At 38.8% G+C, this 23,006-nt stretch overlaps 1 protein-coding gene across 1 annotated transcript; it reads left to right on the top strand.

Annotated features, from left to right (window-relative positions):
- The first annotated feature begins 7,382 nt into the window (after positions 1-7,382).
- On the top strand, positions 7,383-7,814 carry LOC143882906 (uncharacterized). The gene has a single exon (XM_077386287.1). It carries the CDS (start codon positions 7,383-7,385, stop codon positions 7,812-7,814), a length of 432 nt encoding a protein of 143 aa, XP_077242402.1.
- The last annotated feature ends 15,192 nt before the right edge of the window (positions 7,815-23,006 follow it).

Genomic DNA, 23,006 nt, shown 5'->3' with positions numbered 1-23,006 from the left:
TTTTCTTGACATTGAAACGTCCGGAATACAAGGCATCATACACTTAACAAGTCCTAATAGATCCAAAGGCTTGTATCATCCTGATGGGGTATGAAAAGTCACCCCCAATTAGCTATTGATACGTGGCCCACTAACAGGACAACACCAGCTCTAGGGGAAACCATGTAATCCACCAAGGGCAGGTAAAATTTGGCCAACTCATAGGCTGACACCTGTCTTGGGTAGGTAATCCAGCTACCCAAGGCCCTCACTATAAATAGCCTTTAAAACACTAAGGTGAGGGGCGAATCCCTAAGAGTGAGAATCCCTTACTTTGGCTTTTCTCCTTTTCTGTGCCCATCACTGACTTGATTGTCAAACGTCCAGAGCTACGACTCCAAGTTGGTCTTCTGACTGGGTGCTTCCTTGCTCATGACACAGTTAATTAGCCAGCTCGGACAACCAGGGCTCGCCAGATCAGCTCTTTCGTCACTGCCTCATTTGTTACTGATTTCGAGCGTAGCAGTTTGGTGCCATCCGTGGGACCACGAACTAAAAGCCATTCTAAAATCCCATCATAAATGACAGGACGGAGGAGTGCACGAGTCCCTGCTACGCGGGCGACCCGACCTGCGTCACACCGCACGGCGCGGAATGGACGGATCGCTTCGGAGGTGGTTGTTCCCCCGATGACAGCAGAGCACATCCCAACTGGCTCCGAGCATCTAACCCCCGTTTCAACTCCTAATCCTGAGCAAATCCAAACACTTTTTGAACAGATGACCACCCTTGTCGACCAGTACAAGAACTTGATCCAACAGGCGCCTCGGCAACACCCCCCAGAGGCTTTCCGACCTGCGCAAGAAAAGTTGAACCCTCCTAGAGAAGAACTAGTACCTTCCCACTGTGATCAGATCCATCACTCCATTTCAAGACAAGTCCATCACTCCCGGACGAGACACGCTCAAACAGAGCCTCACTATCGTAGCCGATCTTGATCTCGTTCAGTGCATAGACACCGAGCTCGAGATGACCGTGCTGAGCAGGCAAGATCACGACATCAGCGGAAGAGCTCAAAAAGCCATTCAGACTCGGCGGCAAGGCCCCCTGCGGAATGGGGAGGCAAATTGGTTGGCCGTGAAGGGAGAGAAGCTGATCCAATGCTGCGAAGGTTCGAAGAGATAGACCATCGAATCGAGGAACTGGCGAAAGATTATGGTCGGCGGTCTCAAAGACGTTCTCAAGCAGACCACCCTTTACGGACAAAGTACTACATGCACCAGCACCCAGAGGGTTCAAGATGCCACCGGTCTCGCAATATGATGGAACCACCGATCCCATGGACCATTTGGAGACATTCAAAACTATGATGCTCCTCCACGGTGCTTCTGATGGGTTCCTTTGCAAGGCCTTCCCGACCACTCTGACAGGAGCAGCTAGAGATTGGTATTCACGGATTAAACCAAACTCCATCGACAATTTTGAGGATGTCGGAGATGAATTGGCCCGACACTTCATGAGTAGTCGAAGGCCAATAAAAACAGCGGCATCCTTAATGGCCCTGAGACAGGGAGACAGCGAGCCCCTGAAGGCATTCATGAGCTGTTTCAATAGGGAGGCTCTTCAAGTACCAAACTTAGATCCATTCGCTGCCACAAACGCGCTCCTCGCAGGTGCCAAGTCCAACAATTTTCGGTGACCAGTAGCCTGCCGAAATCCGCACTCGCTAGCGAATCTAATGGCTGGGGCCGAAGAGTACATATCTGTGGAGGAAACATTGGCTGCCCTGGATTCGAATCGGAGGAGAACCTCTGAAGAAGAAAAGAACCCTACAAAGCAACATAGGGACGATAAAGCTCTAAGGAGAGAAAGAAGCCCATAGAGGAAAGAGGAGAATTACACTCTCCTTAATACTTCTCGAAGACGCATACTCGCTGCTGTAGACACCCCCATTTTGCTACGCTTTAAAAAGAAATATTCGGTAGTATCATCGAGTCTTGAGTCCGTATTCAGCATTAGATTAGGTATCCATACATTTTAAGGTAGATTTCACCTCATTATGGGAGTTTTGAAGTTGATTCGCGATCCTGGAGGTCTCTAGGGGCTTCCTTTGGCCTCCGGAAGATGTAAAATCAAGTTTCCAAGAAAGTGAAAAACCTGCTATTTTTTGAATTTTCAGGGTTTCCCTCATTTTTGCCCATTTTGCACTACAGGGGTATTTTGGTAATTTCTAATGTGTCCCATTTGAACCCCGAGCTGTGTCCGAGAGATCTTCAACGATTACATGAATTTGAAAAAGCTGCTATTTTTAGAAACTCATGTGGTTCCACATTTTCATCAGCTTATGGATGTTTCAATCATTTCTCATATATCCAAAACCATCTCGAGGGTACGGCTGATGGATTAAGAGTAATTTCGCAAGATTTGGGAAACCTGCTAAATTTAGATCTCTTAAGATTTTCTCTTAGTCTTGCACTTCAGGGGTATTTTAGACATTTCCAATATATCATATTTGGTCCCTAAGTTGTGTCTAAGAAATTTTGAGTCCGTTCATAAATTTTCGGAAATCTGCTATTTTTGAAAATTCTCAGGGTTTTCCCTAGTCTCGCCAAATTCTAACACATCGGGGTAATTTGGTCTTTTCTTGTGTAATTCTTTTGATCCCCGAAATATGTCTGAGAGATTATGAATGATTTTCTGAATTTTGGAAAACCTGCTAAATTTAGAATTTCTCATGGGTTTCGCTTAATTTGGAAATTCTAAGTGTTGAGGGCATTTTGGGTATTTTTAGGGGATAGCAAATGATCCTGTTTAATATTGCTCACCGAAAGGACCCAATTTTGAAAGTTTCTATTTTTGAAGTTTGACCACAAAGACTTTCTATTTTAAATTTTTTTCCTTTAGGGGTGAACCAATCTGAGGGTATTTTGGTCACATTTGGATGTCTAATAGTCAAATAGGGGCATTTTGGTCCGAAAAGTTGTTTTCCAAAAAAGATGGTCCGATCATATGTGAGGGATGCACCATAAATGTTAAATGGGTTGGGTCCATATATAGAATGTTCAATTTAGAAAGATTTTATTGAATTTTTACGGAAAAACCCGAAACCCGTGTGAAATGGCCCATTGGGCTAAAGCCCGCAAAGATGGAGCTCATGTGGGTTCACCCATATGGATCGACCACCATGGTGGGCACCCCACATGGCTGACCCACATGCGTTGAGCACCCAACCTTGATGATGTTACAATGGTGACATCATATTTGTTAAAAGAAAAATAAAATGAATAAAAAAAAAGGAAAAAGGAAAAGAGGAATGATTGCTTAAAAATGTTTCATTCCAAAAAAGCAATGTGGAATGAGAATAGCATGTCTTGATTGACAAGAAATTAACATTGGAATCAAATCAAATTTGGAAACAAGAAAGAAAGAAAGCAAGAGGGAAAAATTGGAAACAAGCCAAAAAGGGAGCTCTCACATTGGAAACTACTATTTCTCTCTTAACCCTAGCTTTTTTGTATACAAATCAAAGCAAACAATCCTAGGAAGGATCCGAAAAAATCCAAATTCGTATTTTTCTCTCTCCTCCCAAGAAGAACAAAAAAGAAAAAAAAAGAGAAAAAAACCTCATCTCTCTTGAAGTGTGTTCATCTTTCTCTCAAGTGTTCTTCACAAAAGAAATTCTTGAATTCCTTCTTCTTCTCCAAGGCATCACACAATCAAGGATTATTGGAGTGTTCTTTGGATCTTTTTTAGCATATATCTTGGATCACCAACCCTAGAGACAAGGATCGCGATCAACGGTAAGGATTTCTCATCTTTGTGAAGTAGAAAAAGCATGCTAGGGTTTTAATTTTGATGGATCAAATCAACGATTTTTTCTTTGAAATTTCAGTATGTTATAATATAGATTATGAGTTTTCAAAATCCAAAATTTGATCCAAAAATTAATTTTCCTCCATTTAAAAATGGTTTTCTTTTGTTTTTATTCAATATGAATTTAAATTAGATTATCAAAGCAAGTGTTTGAAAACATGGTTCTTTTTAAAAAACTGATATTTTATGGGTTTTATATAAGATACAAAACTACTGGAAACTTAATTTCCAACCGCGGTTTGGCCGTTTTATTTTTCATTCTATTTTTCAAAGAATAACCCCGAAAAGGGTTATTTCTTGATGAATGGAGCCAAAAGTATATCAAATCATGTCCAAATTTAGTGAAAGTTTGTTTTCAGTAGTTTTACAAGGTTTCTAGATCACCCAAAAATTTTCATATTTTGTGGAGTTTATTTAATAGGATTATTAATTATTTTAAATTTCGGCCATTTGTAATAAATACCAAATAGTTTTAAAAATTGATGAAACTTTCCAGAATTAAAGCTTTATAATAAATGGAAGTTTCCATTGAAAAATATTTTTAAAAACAATATGGTTTTCACTGTTTTCTAATCGCTTCCCCGTTTTACGTGCCATAATTCTTTTTCTTATTAAATTAATAAATTTTCAAAATTTTTCTTTACAAACCAGTAACTTAGGTTACTGGAATGTTAGAGAAATATTTTCAATTGATTTTGCAAAGATTTGATAAGGTTTTACAATTTATTTTAATAAAGGGGTTTTAACGCCTAGGAAACAAATTGATCTCTTATATTTAAAAACCAATTTTATGGAGGAGATTTAATTTTTAAGTTTTGAAATTTTGATAAATTTTTTTATAATCTATTATATATCTACTGGAGTTTTTTATTTGATTTTAGGATACCTTTAGGTTTGCTTTTTAAGTAATTCTTTGGTTTCATCTGATTTTTGTGTGAATTTAAATGGGCATCAAATGGTAATAAAAATTCATGAAAGTCATACAGTAGTCTAATCTTATGATTATCTTTATATTGTAAGAGTTTGAGTTGATTTGAAATTGATATGTAGGTTGATGTGTTAATCTATAAACTGATTTGAATTTTGAAAAATCAAAAATTGATATCAAATCTTAATGATAATTCATGCCAATTTTTCAGTAAGCTCTAATCATCTATATCTCTATTCTGTGAAAGTTTGGAGTAATTTAAAATTGATATGATATAGGTTGTTGTGTTAATATATAATCTGATTTGAATTTTGAAAAATCAGAAATTAATATAAAATCTTAATGATAATTCATGACAATTTTCCCGTAAGCCACAATCATCCATATCTTGTTACTGGAAACGTTTCAACTAATTTGGAGTTCGATTATGGTTCCTTTGTAATCCTAGCAATCTGGTCTTAATGATATTAAATCACAATTTAATAGCAAATCAATACAAAGGTCAGTAAAAATCTCCAAAAAATCTTAACTTTTCATCATAAATTCAATCCTTAACTTTTTTGAAACAGAAACCTTAGGGTTCATAGATTGCCTTTGTAAATTGGCTATGCTGTGATAATTTAACTGCCGAGATCGTAACTATAATCGTATATTAATTGCGATCGATCCAGCATAATTGGAGTGCGTAAATTATAGTATGTTATTGGCTCCGATGTCCACTGTCCATGGAAATCCTGAAAAACATGCAGGCAATAAGATACTATAACTTACGTGCTAAATTATACAAGGGTTGAGAGCACGATTCCCTTCCATGCTTGCGATTCGAGGCTGAAACTTGCGAACCATAAAGCCTTTGGTATTCCTTAGATGTTTAGGAATCGAAAATTCTCAAAAATAAAAAATCATTAACTTCAACAAATTGAATCAATTTACCCCATCTCTTTCGGAACCGTTGGATTGCGGTCTCCATCGTAAAAACCTTTAGAGCCCCCTTTAGGAACACTTATGTCATGTCGTGTTCTAGGTTTTAGGATGTCCTAAAGTTAGAAGTCTGGCCTCATCACGGCCGTTTGCTATGGATAGCAACCGCGCCATAGATCTAGTTACACTAGTAACCCAATCTTCCCATATGACAGGCCTAGTTACCTAGGATGTAGGTTAACCTGCATTAGTCTAAGAGACGTCTTGCACTTAGCTAGGACCATATAGTATCTTAGATGAAGTCCTAGGATAATAAAATCTTCAACTTGAACTAAATAACTTCTCTTCAAACTGTTGAAACAGTCAATTCAGTCTAGATTGGTGTTCTAGATGAGTTAGGCATAAATAACTTAGTTTAGGTGCACCGAACTACGATCGACTCTGATTCCACTGAGGCTGGGATACGTAGGCAACTTGGATACTTGAGTGGCACACCAAGCCTGAGTTGGCTCCACACATAAGTAGTGGGGTTTTGTACATTAATCCTTAAATTAAAAGTAATTAAATCACTTAAGACTTTCCATGAAATTAGAATTTTAGGAGAACTTTCACTTAGATTGAATTCAAACAAATTAAGAAAATCAAGATACAAATTTAGGAATTACACTGAAATTAGATCCTAGGATGCATGTCATGTAGTTCGCACATTAATATAGAGTTAAATGAGCCATTTAAAAGAAATTCAAAAGAGTTAACTTTTGGAATTGAAGACCGATTATCGGACAGGAATGGTGCATGTGGTGGTAACTCCCCATACCTTCCATTCTCGTAACTAGGTAACGAGTCTAGATTTCTGGTCAATTATGGGTCCTAGATCCCTCATCTAGGTGGCGACTCTGTCACTCTCTTTTGCGTGGAATTCGGATTGCCTTAGTGATCCTAAGTTCACAGAAAAGATGAATTAAATCACACCTTGCTAGGCTCGGTGGCTTACCTCTGCCCTTATGGGTACTGGGTTGCACGTTTGTCTGCACCCTATGGCTTGGTTGTTGCCTGGTTGGTTGGGTAATTAAAATCAATAATAAAAAGCACACGCCATTCGCGTGGGTACGAGAGACCAAGAGAGAGTGTAGCGCCTCGCGCGCTCATGACCCTCTAGCGGGATCGGGTCCCACAGCTGCGATAAAGGAAGAAGACTTCGTGAGATGGCCAGCCAAAATGCTATCGAAGGGAAACAAGAGAGACACGTCGAAGTACTGTCGGTTCCATGGGGACCACGGGCACGACACGGATGAATGTAGACATCTTATGGAAGAAATAGAGCTACTGATCAAGAGGGGTTACCTCAAGAAGTACGTCGAACGCGGCGGCGGCCAAAGAGAGCAGCGGGACAGGAGCCCTCAAAACTGAAAAAGCCCCCAACGACCACCGTCGTCCCCAGCACGCCATGAATCTCCTGCCCCTCTCAGCCCTCGCTCAGAAATTCGACGATTCCACTACTGGGGTCATAAACACAATCATTGGCAGCCCGCAAAGCTTATGCCCGTCAAGTCAATGCCATTCATACCTGCAACAAGAAGATGAAAGTGGAAAATGAAATCTCGTTCTCACATGCAGACCTCGATAACTTAATACTTCCCCACGACGATGCTTTGGTCATAACCATGCTCGTTGCCAACAGATGATGATAGGAGATGATCCCTTGAGGACTGCAAATTCACATCTGTTCGGATTCTCGAGAGAGGTAGTTAAGGTCGAAGGACAAATCAAGCTCCCAGTCCTTGTCGGAGCGCCCCCTCGTCAAGCATTCGCAATGATCAACTTCCTAGTAGTGAGGGCCACTTCGGCCTATAACGCTAGCTTAGGAAGACCCGGGCAAAACCTCGTCTGTGCCGTCGCATCTGCATACCATCAAAAAATGAAGTTCCTAACACCAAATGGTGTGGGCGAAGTCAAAGGAGACCAACCGCAATCAAGAGAGTGCTACGCCACGGCGCTCAAAGGCAGAAATGCATTAGAGACACTACCGATTGAGCTACTCGATATGAGAGACGAACCTCAGATCATCGTAAATGAACCAGTCGAGGACCTCCTCTCCATTCCTCTATACTAAGATAATAGTGAAAAGATGGTTCAAATCGGCTCATCCTTAGGCGAAGACACCTGGCATGAACTCATCCAGTTTCTAAGAGATAACGCAGACGTTTTCGCATGGGCCCCCGGAGATATGCCTGGCATAGATCCTGAGGTCAACACGCACAAACTCAGTGTCGATCCCACCTGCAAGCGAGTAAAGCAGAGGAGAAGACATTTCGCCCCAGAAAGGCGACAAACAATCAAAGAATAAGTGGAGAGGCTCTTGAGGGCTGACTTCATTCAGGAGATCCAATATCCTGACTGGCTCGAAAACGTTGTTATGGTAAAGAAAGCTAACAGGAAGTGGAGAACCTGCATAGATTTCACTGATTTGAACAAGGCCTGCTCGAAGGACAGCTACCCGCTCCAAAAAATCGATCAATTGATAGATGCTACCGCCGGTCATGAGCTGCTAAGCTTTATGGATGCCTTCTCCTAATACAATCAAATCAGAATGTATGAATCAGATATACCAAAAACATCTTTTGAAACAGACCAAGGAACGTACTGTTACTGCGTCATGCGCTTCGTCTGAAAAATGCCGGAGCGAAATATCAAAGGCTCGTGAACAAGCTCTTCAGGAACCAGATCGGACAAAATATGCAAGTCTACGTTGACGACATGTTGGTCAAAAGCATGAAGATGTTGAATCACATATCCAATCTGAGAGAGACGTTCCAGGTTATGAGGGAACCCAATATGAAGCTCAACCTCACCAACTGCACATTCAGAGTGGCCACCAGGAAGTTCCTTGGATTCATGGTAAGTGAAATCCCAAAGGCAAACCAAGAGGGGGGTGAATTGGGTCTAATTAAAAATCTCTACAATTTGTACTTTGATTAAGCCCTAAAAATTAAAAGTGCAACTAGCCCTTGTTAATTTATAAATGAAGAGAAGAGAGATAGAGACAATGTACACGGGATTTATAGTGGTTCGGTCTATCACAAGACCTACTCCACTCTTCACGTCCACGCGCAAGTTCCACTATCTTAATCCTCCTTCAAATGGCCGGATCAATGAGCTAATTACAATGATCAAGCTTCTCCTTTCACGGGCGAAGCGTAGAACCATTTACAACCAAGCTTTTCCTTTCTCAAGGGCCAAAGCGTAAAACCCCTCTCCACAAGCTTCTCCTTTCTCAAGGGCCGAAGCATGAAACCCTCTCCACAAGGAAGCTTCTTTTTCTATAGGGTTGAAGCATAGAAACTCTCTATACAAAAATAGAAGTAAGAAAGAAATGAAAGCTCTCAAACCTCTTAAAGGCAAATACAACTCTCAAGTTCACTAAATCTCCAAATGGTAGAAACTAGATGCTCTTGGAGACCCTCTTGACAAGTAAATGATGCAAGTTCAAAAACACAAGAGGTAGAAGATGATTCCTTTTGATTTTGAAAGATAAAGCTCAAAGATGTGTTGAATGATTATTCAAAAGGTTGTAATGAAGATCTTTAATGGGGTTTATATAGCCCTAACAAGTTTATGACCGTTTGAGGGCAATACTGTAATTACCTGGCTTGAAAACAATAACCTGCAAAAGCCCCAATGGCTAGTTTGCCCGATTGTCGCGGTCGACCGAGCCACCGTGGTCGTATCGGGCACCCTTTTATAAATTCAAATTTCTTACCGTAGCGGTCGACCGAGCCACCGTGGTCGTATCGGGCACCCTTTTATAAATTCAAATTTCTTACCGTAGCGGTCGACCGGCCTATGGCGGTCGCCCGGAGAGGGCTACCTGTCCGCTCAACATTTTCGCTCAAAAACCTTCTGCGGTCAACCGAACCATGGCGGTCGTCCGCCAAGACCTTCCTGGATGGTTTCTGACTTTTCAGAAACTCCATCCGCGGTCGACCGGATTGTCCCGGTCGACCGGCTCGATAAATTCCGAGATGCCCTGGAATTCCAGGTACCATTCCGCGTCGCCTGCCATATCCCGGTCGACCCGCCCTGCTTTAAAAACTTGGTTTTAACTCTTTTGTGCAAGGGTCTCTGAGCCATGGTCTTTGGGCTTTGTACATGAGTTTTCAAATACCTTTTGTGAGTTGTAAAGATAGGTCTAAATGAGATTTGAAAATCCTAAGTCATGCAAACACTAAATGCCACGAGGACTCAATGCATTATAAAAACTAAAGAACTTTGAGTCTTCTCTTGCTCTGATCTTCTTGATTGCTTGCATGGCTTTCTTCTTGTCTTGAGATAGTCTTCAAACTTGATCTCGTAGTTGAGGTCCCCTTGAATCTTCGATAGACAATACGGCTAGAAGGATGACCACCAAGACTCGGCTTTCTCCAAGACTAGCCCTTATTCTTCTTACTTCAAGGGTTGATATGAATGTAACCTCTAAATCACAACACCAGCAAGAACATTAGCAACATACAATCAATTTGAGTTTGTAGATCATCAAAACATAGGTAGGTTTGAACTCTTGGGCTTACATTCACCCCATTTTTTTTGATGATAAACCAAATTGATTAGGAGGTGGAAGCTCCCCCTTAGAGATTGAAAAATATAAATCTAGCTCCCCCTCAATCTATGCTTATAATAAATATTTTAAATGACAATATTATGAATGTTTAGCAAGTGTTTAACATTAAAGCACAATAAGTATAGAATATGCATGCTATATGATCATAGATGGACATATGAGCATGATATGATGAATATGAACAAAGTTAGTACACATATCATGAATACTATGTTAAACATAATCAATTTACACTTACTTCTCCCGATTTTGTCACATCAACAACGTAGGGATAAGATATAACCATTAGGTAGTTTTCTCCCCCTCCCCCTTTTTTTTGATAAAATGATTTTCCTATTGAGCACAACTAGAGGGATAATGAGTAATTTGAATACATCATAATGGTTCATATGAGCATGAGAAATGAGACTCTAAAGCTCTCCCCCTAAGGATTTGTCATTGACCCTAGATACAACATTGAGGATAAGGCCTGACAAACAAGATAGCTAGAGATATGACAATTATAGCTTATCTTGGACAAACTTATCATGGAGAGAGATGTGTATATCTTCAAAAGCACATGTCAAGCATAAAGATACATAGGATAAAAGATTAATCAAGTGAAATAGGATCCTATGGATGAGTTTCTATGAAATTGCAGGTTAAGGCTCAAAATTTGAAACTTATCAAGGGTAGATGTTGAACACATGAAGTGCTACATGATAAGACAAAGAATGAGATATATATACCTTTAAAACTTCCCCTTAGTTAATGACTCATACAATGAGTGCGTCTAAGGGATGTCTAAACATAGTCCTCAAGGGTTAACAATGAGAATAGGTGAAAAAGAACCCTTGGGCTACAAAGTTGCATGATTTCTATATGAAATTATGAAATGGTTTGGCATACACATGCATTTAAATGTTTTTTTCAAAAATATATTTCATTTAAGCACACTCTACAAGATAAATAATCAAGTCTTAGTTTTAGGTACCTGATGAGCACTTTTATGTGTGAATTGTAGGTGTATAAATCATGCATTTTCTATATTTAGAGCAGTACTACTAAGATATTTCCTTTGTTTTTGGTGTTTCAGGGATATTTCTGGATTTCCACAGAAAATTGAGCTAAAAGATGAAATTTGGAAAGGAAAAATTAAGTGTGAGGACAACCATGGGATCACCACCATTGTTGACCATCATTTGAAGGGTTTGGATTATTTTATAGCCCATCATTTTGAGTGGTTAAGATCAGCCCATGAAAATGACTCAAGGGCTATGACCAATTCGCAATTTCGCCCATCAATGATACAATTTGAATCAATCCATGGAAATAATTTGGCCCACAATTTGGATGGTTGGGATCATTCCATGGTGCCCAATTTTTTTTTTTCATACACAAGAAGGTGGGGTACACCCAACTTTATATGGGGCCCACTAGTTTTCCAATTTGAATTACACTATGGAATTTGGGTGTCGATATCAAATTGTGCCCACAATGATGGTGGCTGCAAATCCAAAAAGGGTGTTAATACCAATTGAGGAAGAGGGCAACCACTTTCTAATTTGGTTCTCACATTTTTTATAGACATAACCATTTTCTAATTTTTAACTACAAACGTGGAACCCACCTTGGTTTACAAATCCACGCAACACTCACGTTTTTGGTTTGAAAAGCAAAATAGTATTTTTCTATATTTTTTGCATGCACAGGTGGGTTCCATTTCAAAGCAGCTCAAACATTTTTTTTTTTTGAAAATTATACAAGTGGGACCCATGTAAGGTGTGGTTTTGGATTTTGGAAACACACCACCAATCTTTTTTGGAAACTACCAAAAACACCCAGGACATCTTGCCTATTCCTTTCTAGTTATCAAATGGGCGGTTTTGATCAACCCATATATACCACCGAATTCTTTTCCATCCCACGTACAGTAGCATGCATCATGCATGCCCTCTCGTCGGCTCCCACGTTTTTGGATTTTGAATTGAAAAATAGTAACTTCTATTTGAAGTTTATTGAAAATATATGCATGCACTTACATGGGACATACTTGAAGTTCCAAACATAGCAATCACGTCTTTGGATTAGAAAATAGCAGTTTATAAATTACATGCAATGTATATAATATACAATATATATGGGACCCACCAAAGTGAAGAAAGTTGCCAAAATTTCCTTCCTTCCCATGTATTGGTTTGGCTTAAAATAATAGTTTCTCAATTATTTCTATTACAAGAAAAGTGGGACCCACTTTATATTCTCTCATTCTTTTTGTTATTATATGCATGCTTGTCTTGTACACATGTGGTTGCTAATTTGTTTTACTTGATTCCATTATAATATAGGTGGGACCCACAAAGGAATAAATAAAGTTGCTAAAAATTTCACCATTCCCACGTAAGAGCAAGAAGAGAAGGAGAAAAAATCAACAAAAATTTACCAAAAAGGAGTACAAGGTTGCTGAAATTATGAAGAAAGAAAAAAGGAAGTTTGCCTTTACCAACAAATATTCAAAGTTACAAAATTGCCAAACTACAGGTGGTGATTTCCAAAAATACAATACACTTTCCAAGTTGGTGTTTCTCTTATTGTTGAAGATAGAAAGGGAAAAAAGTTATATATTGAAGAGATCTCTCTACAACACAACTCTCTACTTATCTACCACTCTCAAGCTCTCTCTCTTAGGTTTTCTTGTTATCTCATGCTTTTTTTTTTCAAGTTCTTTTTCTTTTATACTCTCAACCAATGATCAATCATCAACCGTTCAATCTAAGGTGACACTAAAGCTTGAAGAGGAGGATTTGGCCAAAGTTGGAGGAGAGAAAGACTAAGTTTGATTTAATTTTTGCTATTTATTTTAAGTTCAATTTGATGTAATTTTGTTTCAATTCAAGTTAGTGAAGAAGTAATTTGCTTTTGTTTCATTTTCTTTCAAGTTCTATATGGCAATTCTTCTCCCATCTATCTGTTTTATTTTTATTTTTCTTCCCTTCTTCATGAATAACTAATTCCTAATTACTTAGGGTTTAGTTGAAGCCATGGGGAAGGAGAAATATTTATAATAAAATCAATCTACTCAATTGAAAAATTGTGTAGGATTATGTGTTTGGAAAATTCCAATAATTCATGCCATTGGCTTTCCCCTTTCGTATGAATGATTGTTGATTAATAAATATAAAGTTCTATATAATTAATGTAAATTGACGAGTAGATTTGATTAATTATTTATAAGTAATGACATCCCTTTGATCTTATTCCTTATTGACTAGTTAATCGAATTTCAACCCAATTCAAGAGTTGTTTTAATTAATCAATCTAATCCAAACCCATGGTGAATTCTAACCCTGAGTACTCTTTTATATTGAATTAAGGTTTTTACACTATTCCAAATTACTTTTGTAATTTTTCAATTTACATAAGCCCTTAGAATTTGGTTTTCTAATTAGAATAGATAAGTAGTTAATAGAGATCATTAGAATTTTGGTATACTTTGCCGAAATTAAGATTTTCAAATCGCAATCTTATTTGTGTTCGATTCTTAGATTATTCAGAATACAAATTTATAGATATTGTTGGCTCCGAGGTACGTCCACAGAAATCCTAAGTAAATGCCAGGCAACATATATCATAATTTATATTTTAAGTGATATGAATAGGATTCACAAACAAGATTTCTCTTCCCTGAGTTCGACCCGTGACTACATGCGACCACTTGTGGTTATTTATAATATCTCAATCAGTACCCAAACCTTTTTGGATCCATCTATATTAGTTTCACAAGACTTGTCTTTTCTCACCCAAACATGGTGAGATGATCTTCTAAATCTACATGCATAGTTGTAATGTCCAAGTAATCCACAATAATGACATGTAGGAATGAAAATGCTTGTGCTAGCATGAGTATGAACATGAGAATAGCTAGTGTTGAAGCTTTGGACTTGACAAACTTATTTTTGTAAGCAACTTTCTTTTGAGAATTTTGGTAACTGAGACCACTCTTTCCAAAAGAAATTTTACATTCTAAGATCTCATCAAGTTTGTTCTTGCCACAAGAATATTTGAGAATATGCTTATCATAATCACATTTTAGGCTCTTACTCTCCAAACATAACTTGTCAATATCATTGCAAAGCTTTTCATTTTCTTCCTTCAAATAATTAAATTTACAAATAAGATTTTCACATTTTCCACTCAATAAATTGTTTTCCATAATTAATTTATCATTTGAGGAGATTTTCAAATCAAGTTCATTTTTCAAGTTTTCAAAGTCTTTGGTTATCTTTTCAAGAGCTTTTTAAATTTTTGACTTTTGGAAACTTCACGAAACAAAGCTTCTTTAGCTTCTTCACAAACTTCAATTAATTCTTCCATGGTAGGCTTTTCTATATCACTTTCATTTTCACTACCACTATCACTATCACTTTCAAGGAAAGAATCTAAAATTTGATTTATATTGAGTTTGGACTGATCGCTTGCCATGTAGGATACAAAGTTGGACTTTTCATCCTCACTTGAGTTGCTTTTGGATGAGTCACTCAAGCCATTCAAATTTGCACTAAAGCTCTTCTTTTTCTTGTCCTCTTTCCTTTTTCTTCTAGCCTTGTCCTTCTTAAGATAAGGGCACTCCGGGCGAGTGTGTCCGGCTTTCCCACATTCATAGCATTGGACGGAATCATCTTCTTCTCTACTTGGTGAGTTACTTCTTCTAGTATATCTATTCTTCCGGTTCAATCTCCCAAGCTTGTTCATCTTCTTGGTAAGGAGATCCAATTCTTTAGTCAAAGCCTCAAGACTTGACTCTTGGTCACTCTCATCTTCCTCACTATCTAACTTTGCCTTGAAGGCCACTCCTTTCTTCCTTGTTTCTTCCTTCTTGCTTTTTCTTTTTTCTTCCCTCTTCTTCATTTTTATCTCATGGGTAATAAGGTTTCCCATTAGGTCATCAAGTCTAAGGGTATCCAAATCTTTAGATTGTTCGATCACAGTAATGATTGGATCCCAATTATCCGGGAAGCATCGAAGAAGCCTTTGAACCAACTCATAATTTGTATAAGTCTTTCCTAATGCACTCAACTCATTAACATTGTTAGTGAAACGAGTAAACATATAGGAAATAGACTCATTTTCATACATTTCAAAAGATTCAAAGTCACTAATTAATATATTGACTTTGGATTTCTTAACTTGAGTTGTCCCTTCATGGGTTGTCTCAAGTGTGGTCCAAATTTCTCTGGCCGTCTTACAATTTGAGACTATTGAATTCTTCGGGAGATAGTGCAGAAAATAGTTGTGTCACTCCCTTAGCATTCAATGAAGCCGTCTTTTTATCCGCGGCACTCCAATTCTTCCTCTCCGTGGTAGGTTCAATATATCATTCTTCAATTAGTTCCCACATATCAAAGTCTATGGATTTAAGATAAAAAGACATTCTAATTTTCCAATATCCATAGTTTAGTCCATTAAAGTATGGGGGTCTATTTGAAGATTGACCTTCGGCGTACCCGGAGGGACTTAACAAAAGAAGGTTGGTTGCCATGGATATTTCTCTTGTAGATTTTTGGATCAAAAATCTATATAAGAGCCTTCGTTCTGATACCAAGTGAAATCCCAAAGGCAAACCAAGAGGGGGGTGAATTGGGTCTAATTAAAAATCTCTACAATTTGTACTTTGATTAAGCCCTAGAAATTAAAAGTGCAACTAGCCCTTGTTAAATTATAAATGAATAAGTAAAAGATATTACCACAATCTTGCACAAAGGAGAGAAGAGAGAAAGAGACAATGTACACGAGATTTATAGTGATTCTGTCTATAACAACACCTACTCCACTCTTCACGTCCACGCGCGAGTTCCACTATCTCGATCCTCTTTCAAATGGCCGGATCAATGAGCCAATTACAATGATCAAGCTTCTCCTTTCATGGGCCAAAGCGTAGAACCTTTTGTGGGACCCGATCCCGCGAGAGGGAAATGGCCCGTGAGCCGCCTCCCTCTCTCGTGGTCTCTCCGAGTTCGACGAAAGGCCAGAAACGCCCCTTTGCTCTTCTCTTCCTTTGCACACCACTCAGTCTATGGGAAACCTTACTTTAAGCAAAACTCTCAGTCTCATTATTGCTCTTAAGTTTGTAGGAGTGTAAAAAGAGGTACCAAGGGTCTCCTTTTATAGGCAAAGCTCCTATAAAACTTCTATTCTAATGTCCAATTCGTTTGGTCACTTTAATCAAAATAGAAAGTGATATTTCAGTCACCTTTCCCTTGCCAAACATTTCCAAATACAAGATATTACCTTACGTACATAAAAGGTTGCTAAACATGCAAGGCCACACTCAAATTTAGTAAGTCTAAACATAGCAATCCTTGCTTTCCAAGGATTCTATTAAGTTTAGAAACTTTACAAATTTGGCAATTTCCAACAATTCTATGTAAGAATAACCTGAAATAGATTTTTTTATGGATTTCTTTGCTAATTCCTTTTTCAAATTTTTTTCAAATTAGTTTGGAGCTAAAATTAAGGTAATTAAGGTCCTAATGCTTTGTGCCTTCTTTGTCCTGAAATTTCATTTACTGTAAGTGAGCTTTACTTAGATAAATAACCTATCAAATTTGGAGAATTTTGGTTGGTAACTATTGGGGGTAAATAAGATCCCAATCATGTGGTAACACATGATGTAGGTCATCGAGCATGCTCCGTCGATGTAAGCATACAAGTTAAATCCTAAGTGCAATGCAAATGTAAAGCAAGAGATAAGAGAGAGTGCACCCGAGATTTGAAGTGGTTCGGTCCTCAAAACGCGAGGCCTACTCTACTCCACCAACCAAACCCGTTGATGGCTTCACTATATTGATCTTCTTAACTTCGGCGAAGATCGGTGCCAATTACAATTCCAATTGCCTTTAACCTTGGTGGAAATCCTCACCACGGAGAGTGGGCTTCGCTTCTCCGAACACTCGCCCGAATACAATCGTTTGAATAAGAAAGAAAGAACAAAAAATCCCTCACAAGGGTTTACAAGGTTTGTAGAAGATGTACAAATTTGAGCCTAATTATCCAAATCCTAATTCTAGAGGATGAGAGGCATAAACAAGCTTGAGTCACTCTTAGGATGTTCAAATAGAGTTTTTGAGTGTTAGGATCCCTCTTTGGGAAATTTAGAATACCCATATATATAGAAAAACCCAAATATGACCGTTTGGGGGCATAGTCGTAATTCTGGCAAAGTTCCCCAACGCATATATTTTTTCCCGTTATAGTGTTCTCGGAGTTCCGAGAATTTCTCTCGGAGTTTCGGAAATTGAAACAGAAGATGGAAAATGTTCCTGGACCAAATCTCGGAGCTCCGAGAATTATCTCGGAGTTCCGAGAAGCCTATTTCTAGCAGATTTTCAAATTTTGTTTCTAATTTGTTTTGGGCTTCCAAATCTTCACCAAGTGGGATTGTTATGAGGGTTCCAAATTGTTAGAACACCACAAACACAACCACTTAAGCATTTAGGGTGTGTGGATACTTATTTATGCCTCTTAAACTTAAGCTAGGATTGGATCAATACAAACTAAAAAAGACTTAAAATGGTCTTCACTTGCAATGCTTCAAGTCTTCTAGAGTCTTGGATTTCCGACGACTTTGGCCTTCCGAATGTGGTCAAATGAGTGCTTCTTGGCCTCAATCCAAGCAATCTTGTCTTAACACAATCATGATCTACAACTTAGACATTCAAACACATTAGTGATATAAAATCACTTGTGTATTGGAATCATCAAAAGAAGATGGGAATGCCAAAGTGGGAACCATTGGGCTTACAATCTCCCCCTTTTTTATGATGACAAGCACAAGAGATTTTCCAATAAAAGTATACATATATTTCCTTACACAAGATTTTTCTCCCCCTTTGGCATCAATAAAAAAGATGAGGTATAAGAAAATCAAAGGGATAAAATTTTCAATTTTAAGCTCCCCCTTTTTCAAGGAAAAAGACAAACATAGAACTCCCCTTATTTAAAGTTTTTATTCAATACAAGAGGGGATATTTAAACAACCATACAAAGATATTCAATTTTAAGTGCAAGCTCCTAATCTAAACACATATGAAGAGAATCATATGGGGGCTTTAGGAACCCAAGCTTTCTTGGTTCCACCACAATCCTTAATCTTAGATGCACATTGGAATTGGTAGTGACAATTGATTTCACAATAATGGCATCTAACATGAGGATTAGATAGACTAGTCCTATCATAAAATACATGATTAGGTCTATGACTACCCTTTTTCAAGATTATGTCAATAATTTTATCATCATTTAGGAATCCATGGAGACATAATCTTAACATTTCATTTTCATTATGAAGATGTGTTATTTGATTTAAAAAATTATTAGAGTCATCTTCATAAGATTTGGAAGAGCTTGCCACATTTTGGAGTTTTACAATTTGGCAAGATTTCTCATCCAAACTACCCTTAAGGGTTTCAATCTCAAGTTTAAAATTTTTAATTTTTACTTTAGCTTGAGATTTGGAAAAAGAAGATTCATTTTTCAAAACATCAAGTTCATTTTCTAATTTTGAATTAAATTTTTTAAGAACTTTATTTTTTGAAATTTGAGAATGCAAGGTAATGCACAATTCATCATAAGATATGTTTTCACTATCACTACTTGATGAATTACAAGAGGGGTTAGAATTTACCTCATCTTCATAGGTGAGTGCCATGAAGCAAAGATCATCCTTATTAGCTTCCCCTTCACTTGAGCTTTTTCCGAAGTGCTAGAAGCATCCCAAGCGGCTACAAGACCCTTGTTCTTCTTCCAATCCTTCTTCTTTCCCTTGTACTTCGAGGAAGATGAGTTGAGAAGAGGGCACTCCGGTCTTTTGTGTCCCGTCTTCTTACAATTATAGCATCTTATTCCTCCTTCTACTTCACTTTCTTCTTTTTGTCCTTTTTGTGCTTCTTTCTCCTTAAGCTTTTAAATTTTTTTAAAGCTTCTTCTTCATCACTATCCGCCTCACTTGAGGAAGATGAGTCCGCTTTCACCTTGAGTGCTAAGGATCTTATGATCTTTCAATGTCCATAGTTGGACCCATCAAAGAAAGGAGGTCTAGTTGTAGAATGGCCTTTCAGAAGTCCGGTTCTATTTATGTTTGCCATTTCACAATTAGAAAGTTGCCAATGATCTTATGATCTTTCCCTTGTTAAAATTTTTTAAAAAATTTACCAAAGATTTTAAGAAAAGAAAATCTTTTAAGAGCTAAGGCTCTGATACCAAGTGAAATTCCAAGGGTAGGCCCGAGTACTATTCTAATGGCAACTTATGAGGAGGAAAAATTAGGTTTCTAACAAGTTTTAAGCTTTTGAAAATTCTAACACAATTTTGAAGATTTAGGAGATCAAAAAGGCAATTAAGCATACAAGTTAAATCCTAAGTGCAATGCAAATGTAAAGCAAGAGATAAGAGAGAGTGCACCTGAGATTAAAAGTGGTTCGGTCCTCAAAATGCGAGGCCTACTCTACTCCACCAACCAAACCCGTTGATGGCTTCATTATGTTGATCTTCTTAACTTCGGCGAAGATCGGTGCCAATTACAATTCCAATTGCCTTTAACCTTGGTGGCAATCCTCACCACGGAGAGTGGGCTTCGCTTCTCCGAACACTCTCCCGAATACAATCGTTTGAATAAGAAAGAAAGAACAAAAAATCCCTCACAAGGGTTTACAAGGTTTGTAGAAGATGTACAAATTTGAGCCTAATGATCCAAATCCTAATTCTAGAGGATGAGAGGTTTAAACAAGCTTGATTCACTCTTAGGATGTTCAAATAGAGTTTTTGAGTGTTAGGATCCCTCTTTGGGAAGTTTAGAATACCCATATATATAGAAAAACCCAAATATGACCGTTTGGGGGCATAGTCGTAATTCTGGCAAAGTTCCCCAACGCATATATTTTTTCCCGTTATAGTATTCTCGGAGTTCCGGGGATTGAAACAGAAGATGGAAAATGTTACTGAACCAAATCTCGGAGCTCCGAGAAATTCTCTCGGAGTTCCGAGAAGCCTATTTCGAGCAGATTTTCAATTATTATTTCTTATTTGTTTTGGGCTTCCAAATCTTCACCAAGTGGGATTGTTATGAGGGTTCCAAATTGTTGGAACACCATAAGGACAGCCACTTAAGCATTTAGGGTGTGTGGATACTTATTTATGCCTCTTAAACTTAAGCTAGGATTGGATCAATATAAACTAAAAAAGACTTAAAATGGTCTTCACTTGCAATGCTTCAAGTCTTCTAGAGTCTTGGATTTCCGACGACTTTGGCCTTCCGAATGTGGTCAAATGAGTGCTTCTTGGCCTCAATCCAAGCAATCTTGTCTTAACACAATCATGATCTACAACTTAGACATTCAAACACATTAGTGATATAAAATCACTTGTGTATTGGAATCATCAAAAGAAGATGGGAATGCCAAGGTGGGAACCATTAGGCTTACATAATGCTTTGTGCCTTCTTTGTCCTGAAATTTCATTTACTGTAAGTGAGCTTTACTTAGATCAATAACCTATCAAATTTGGAGAAATTTGGTTGGTAACTGTTGGGGGTAAATAAGACCCCAATCATGTGGTAGCACATGATGTAAGCCATCGAGCATGCTCCGTCGAATGCCACCACATAGCACCGCGGAACATGCCCTTCACATGGCGATCTATCCTCCACGGCATGCGAAGACTACACGATGTAAGCCACACGCCGCTCCTATGCCCAATGGACTGCTCAATGGGCCCCGTTCCACATCATTGTTAATCATGCCATTGCCCAGTTGCATCCTGTCACAGGCCACACCATTGTCGCTTGATACCCAGATGATCTTGCAACACCGATGCCGACGCCAATATCAAAGATTTCCCCGTCAACATATCATCGTCGCACTGCAAGTCACGAAACATCCACCTATAAAGGGTAAGCCTCCACTCCAGTTCCGGGGTACGCCCCATCAACAATCCAAAGCCTCTTTTCTTTGCATTTAGCTCTATCTTTTGCCTTGATGGTGACAAAGAGATCCCCCAGAGTTCAAACTCCAGGTGTCTTTAACCTATGCCTGTGGGTGCAGGCCATTCCTCATAATCATTCCGTCGACCTCCTCCTTGCCAGAGCTGGGGTAGGAGAGACCCGCTTATACACTCGACCAGATTTGAGCTGCAATAGATTGGCGCCTACTATAGGGCCTGATTGTGTCCTCATATGTAAAAAGAGCTAAGTGTGAAGTAAAGAATCGAACACCATGACAACCAGAAGGAGTACTCAACGCACCACAAACCCCACCCCCGCACTAGAGGTGCTGAGTGTGGGGAACCAAGAGCAGCTAACAGCAGTCAGTGTAATGTTTTCAATCCTCTGACTCGGAGAATGGTCCAGCTCGATCGACGAACAGACGTGGTAACCCAGCTTCAAGAAAGGATAATGGAGCAGGAGGTGTAGAGGCCAATGGAGGAAGAGCCGCATATACTGCGTAAAGAATACCTTGCAGCCCCGACCCAAAGCCATGATCCTTCCATTTCAGCCTCTAGCTCCGATCGCGATCATCTCACCCAGAAGGGTAAGACTTTATGGATCCTGGCATTATTAGCCATGATCATTTCTAGCCCTCTTCAGGATCTCATGGGTCTTTTCATCTCATATGTTTGATCTTTTGGGTTGCTGGTCTTTTTATACTTCGCCTAGAAAGGTAAGACTTTATGGAACCTGGCACTATTAGCTTCCACTTGGGTCCTTTTGAAAGAGAGAAACACACAAAAGTTTAAGAATGTGGTCAAAAGTGCAGCATTCTCATTCTCTAGAATAATTTCTTTAGTGGTTTCTTGGGCAAAGGTCTCCAGAATTTCTCCTTTTATTCGGCCTCTGACATAAGAAGGTGATGGAAAGAGATTTGCAATAGCAGGGATAGCGGAGAGGTTGTTGCTCCTAGATGGATCCTCTTGTGTGGTTGAAGTTATATTTTGATGGATCTAGATTCGGAAACCTGGGGCCCTCAGGTATAGGAGGTCTCCTAAGAGATGAGAGGGGCCTACTCAGGACCTATAGGAATTAAAGATTCCAACCAAGTGGAAGTGAGGGCCTTCCTTCAAGGAATTAGACAAAAGTCAGAAAGTGAAATGGATAACCTTATTGTGGAATGACATTCCCTGAACGTCGTCAAGTGGATGGAAGGCTGATCTCCTCACCTGTGGAGATTTTCCTAGCTCATTGATGAGATCCTAGATCAGGTTGAGGGGCATTTGGTTCACTATCATCATGTTAGGAGGTCGGCAAATGAAGAGGTAGATCCTCTTGCTTGGTCAGAGCGGAGTTAGAGCTTTTCGACATTCTTTCCCCTAGGGGCTTTACTGCACAGTTTCTTCTTATGCAGGCCCCATGACTACCTTGGTCATGGTTGCCTCTATGTAACACCATTTCAAAAAAATAATGATCCCTACAGGTTTGTCAACACGAAACCCAACCCAAGTCAACACCCATGATTTCTAAACGTGGCTAAGGTTATTATTTTCGGGTTAGATTTCCAAAAAATTGACCCATGTTTCGGTAGTGAGACATGCTCACTTTTCGTCTTTTATTATTTAACCTGTAGTCAAAAGCTATTACAATTCCCTAAAACATCTCACCGGGCAATTAAAAAGGAAACAACAAGGAGAGCTTATTTCATTATCAAAACATTGTAGTGCAAA

This window comes from Tasmannia lanceolata, unplaced genomic scaffold, assembly GCF_043159265.1.
Source record: "Tasmannia lanceolata isolate RefF3 unplaced genomic scaffold, GAP_Taslan_0.1 ptg000008l, whole genome shotgun sequence".
In the NCBI taxonomy this organism is placed as follows: Eukaryota; Viridiplantae; Streptophyta; class Magnoliopsida; order Canellales; family Winteraceae; genus Tasmannia; species Tasmannia lanceolata.
The sequence above is the reverse complement of the archived record's forward strand: the minus strand, read 5'-3'. Positions and strand labels throughout refer to the sequence as shown.

What these genes read in the sequence shown, in the direction of transcription:
- LOC143882906 (XM_077386287.1), top strand. Translation starts at nt 7,383, where the DNA reads ATGATGATAGGAGATGATCCCTTGAGGACTGCAAATTCACATCTGTTC.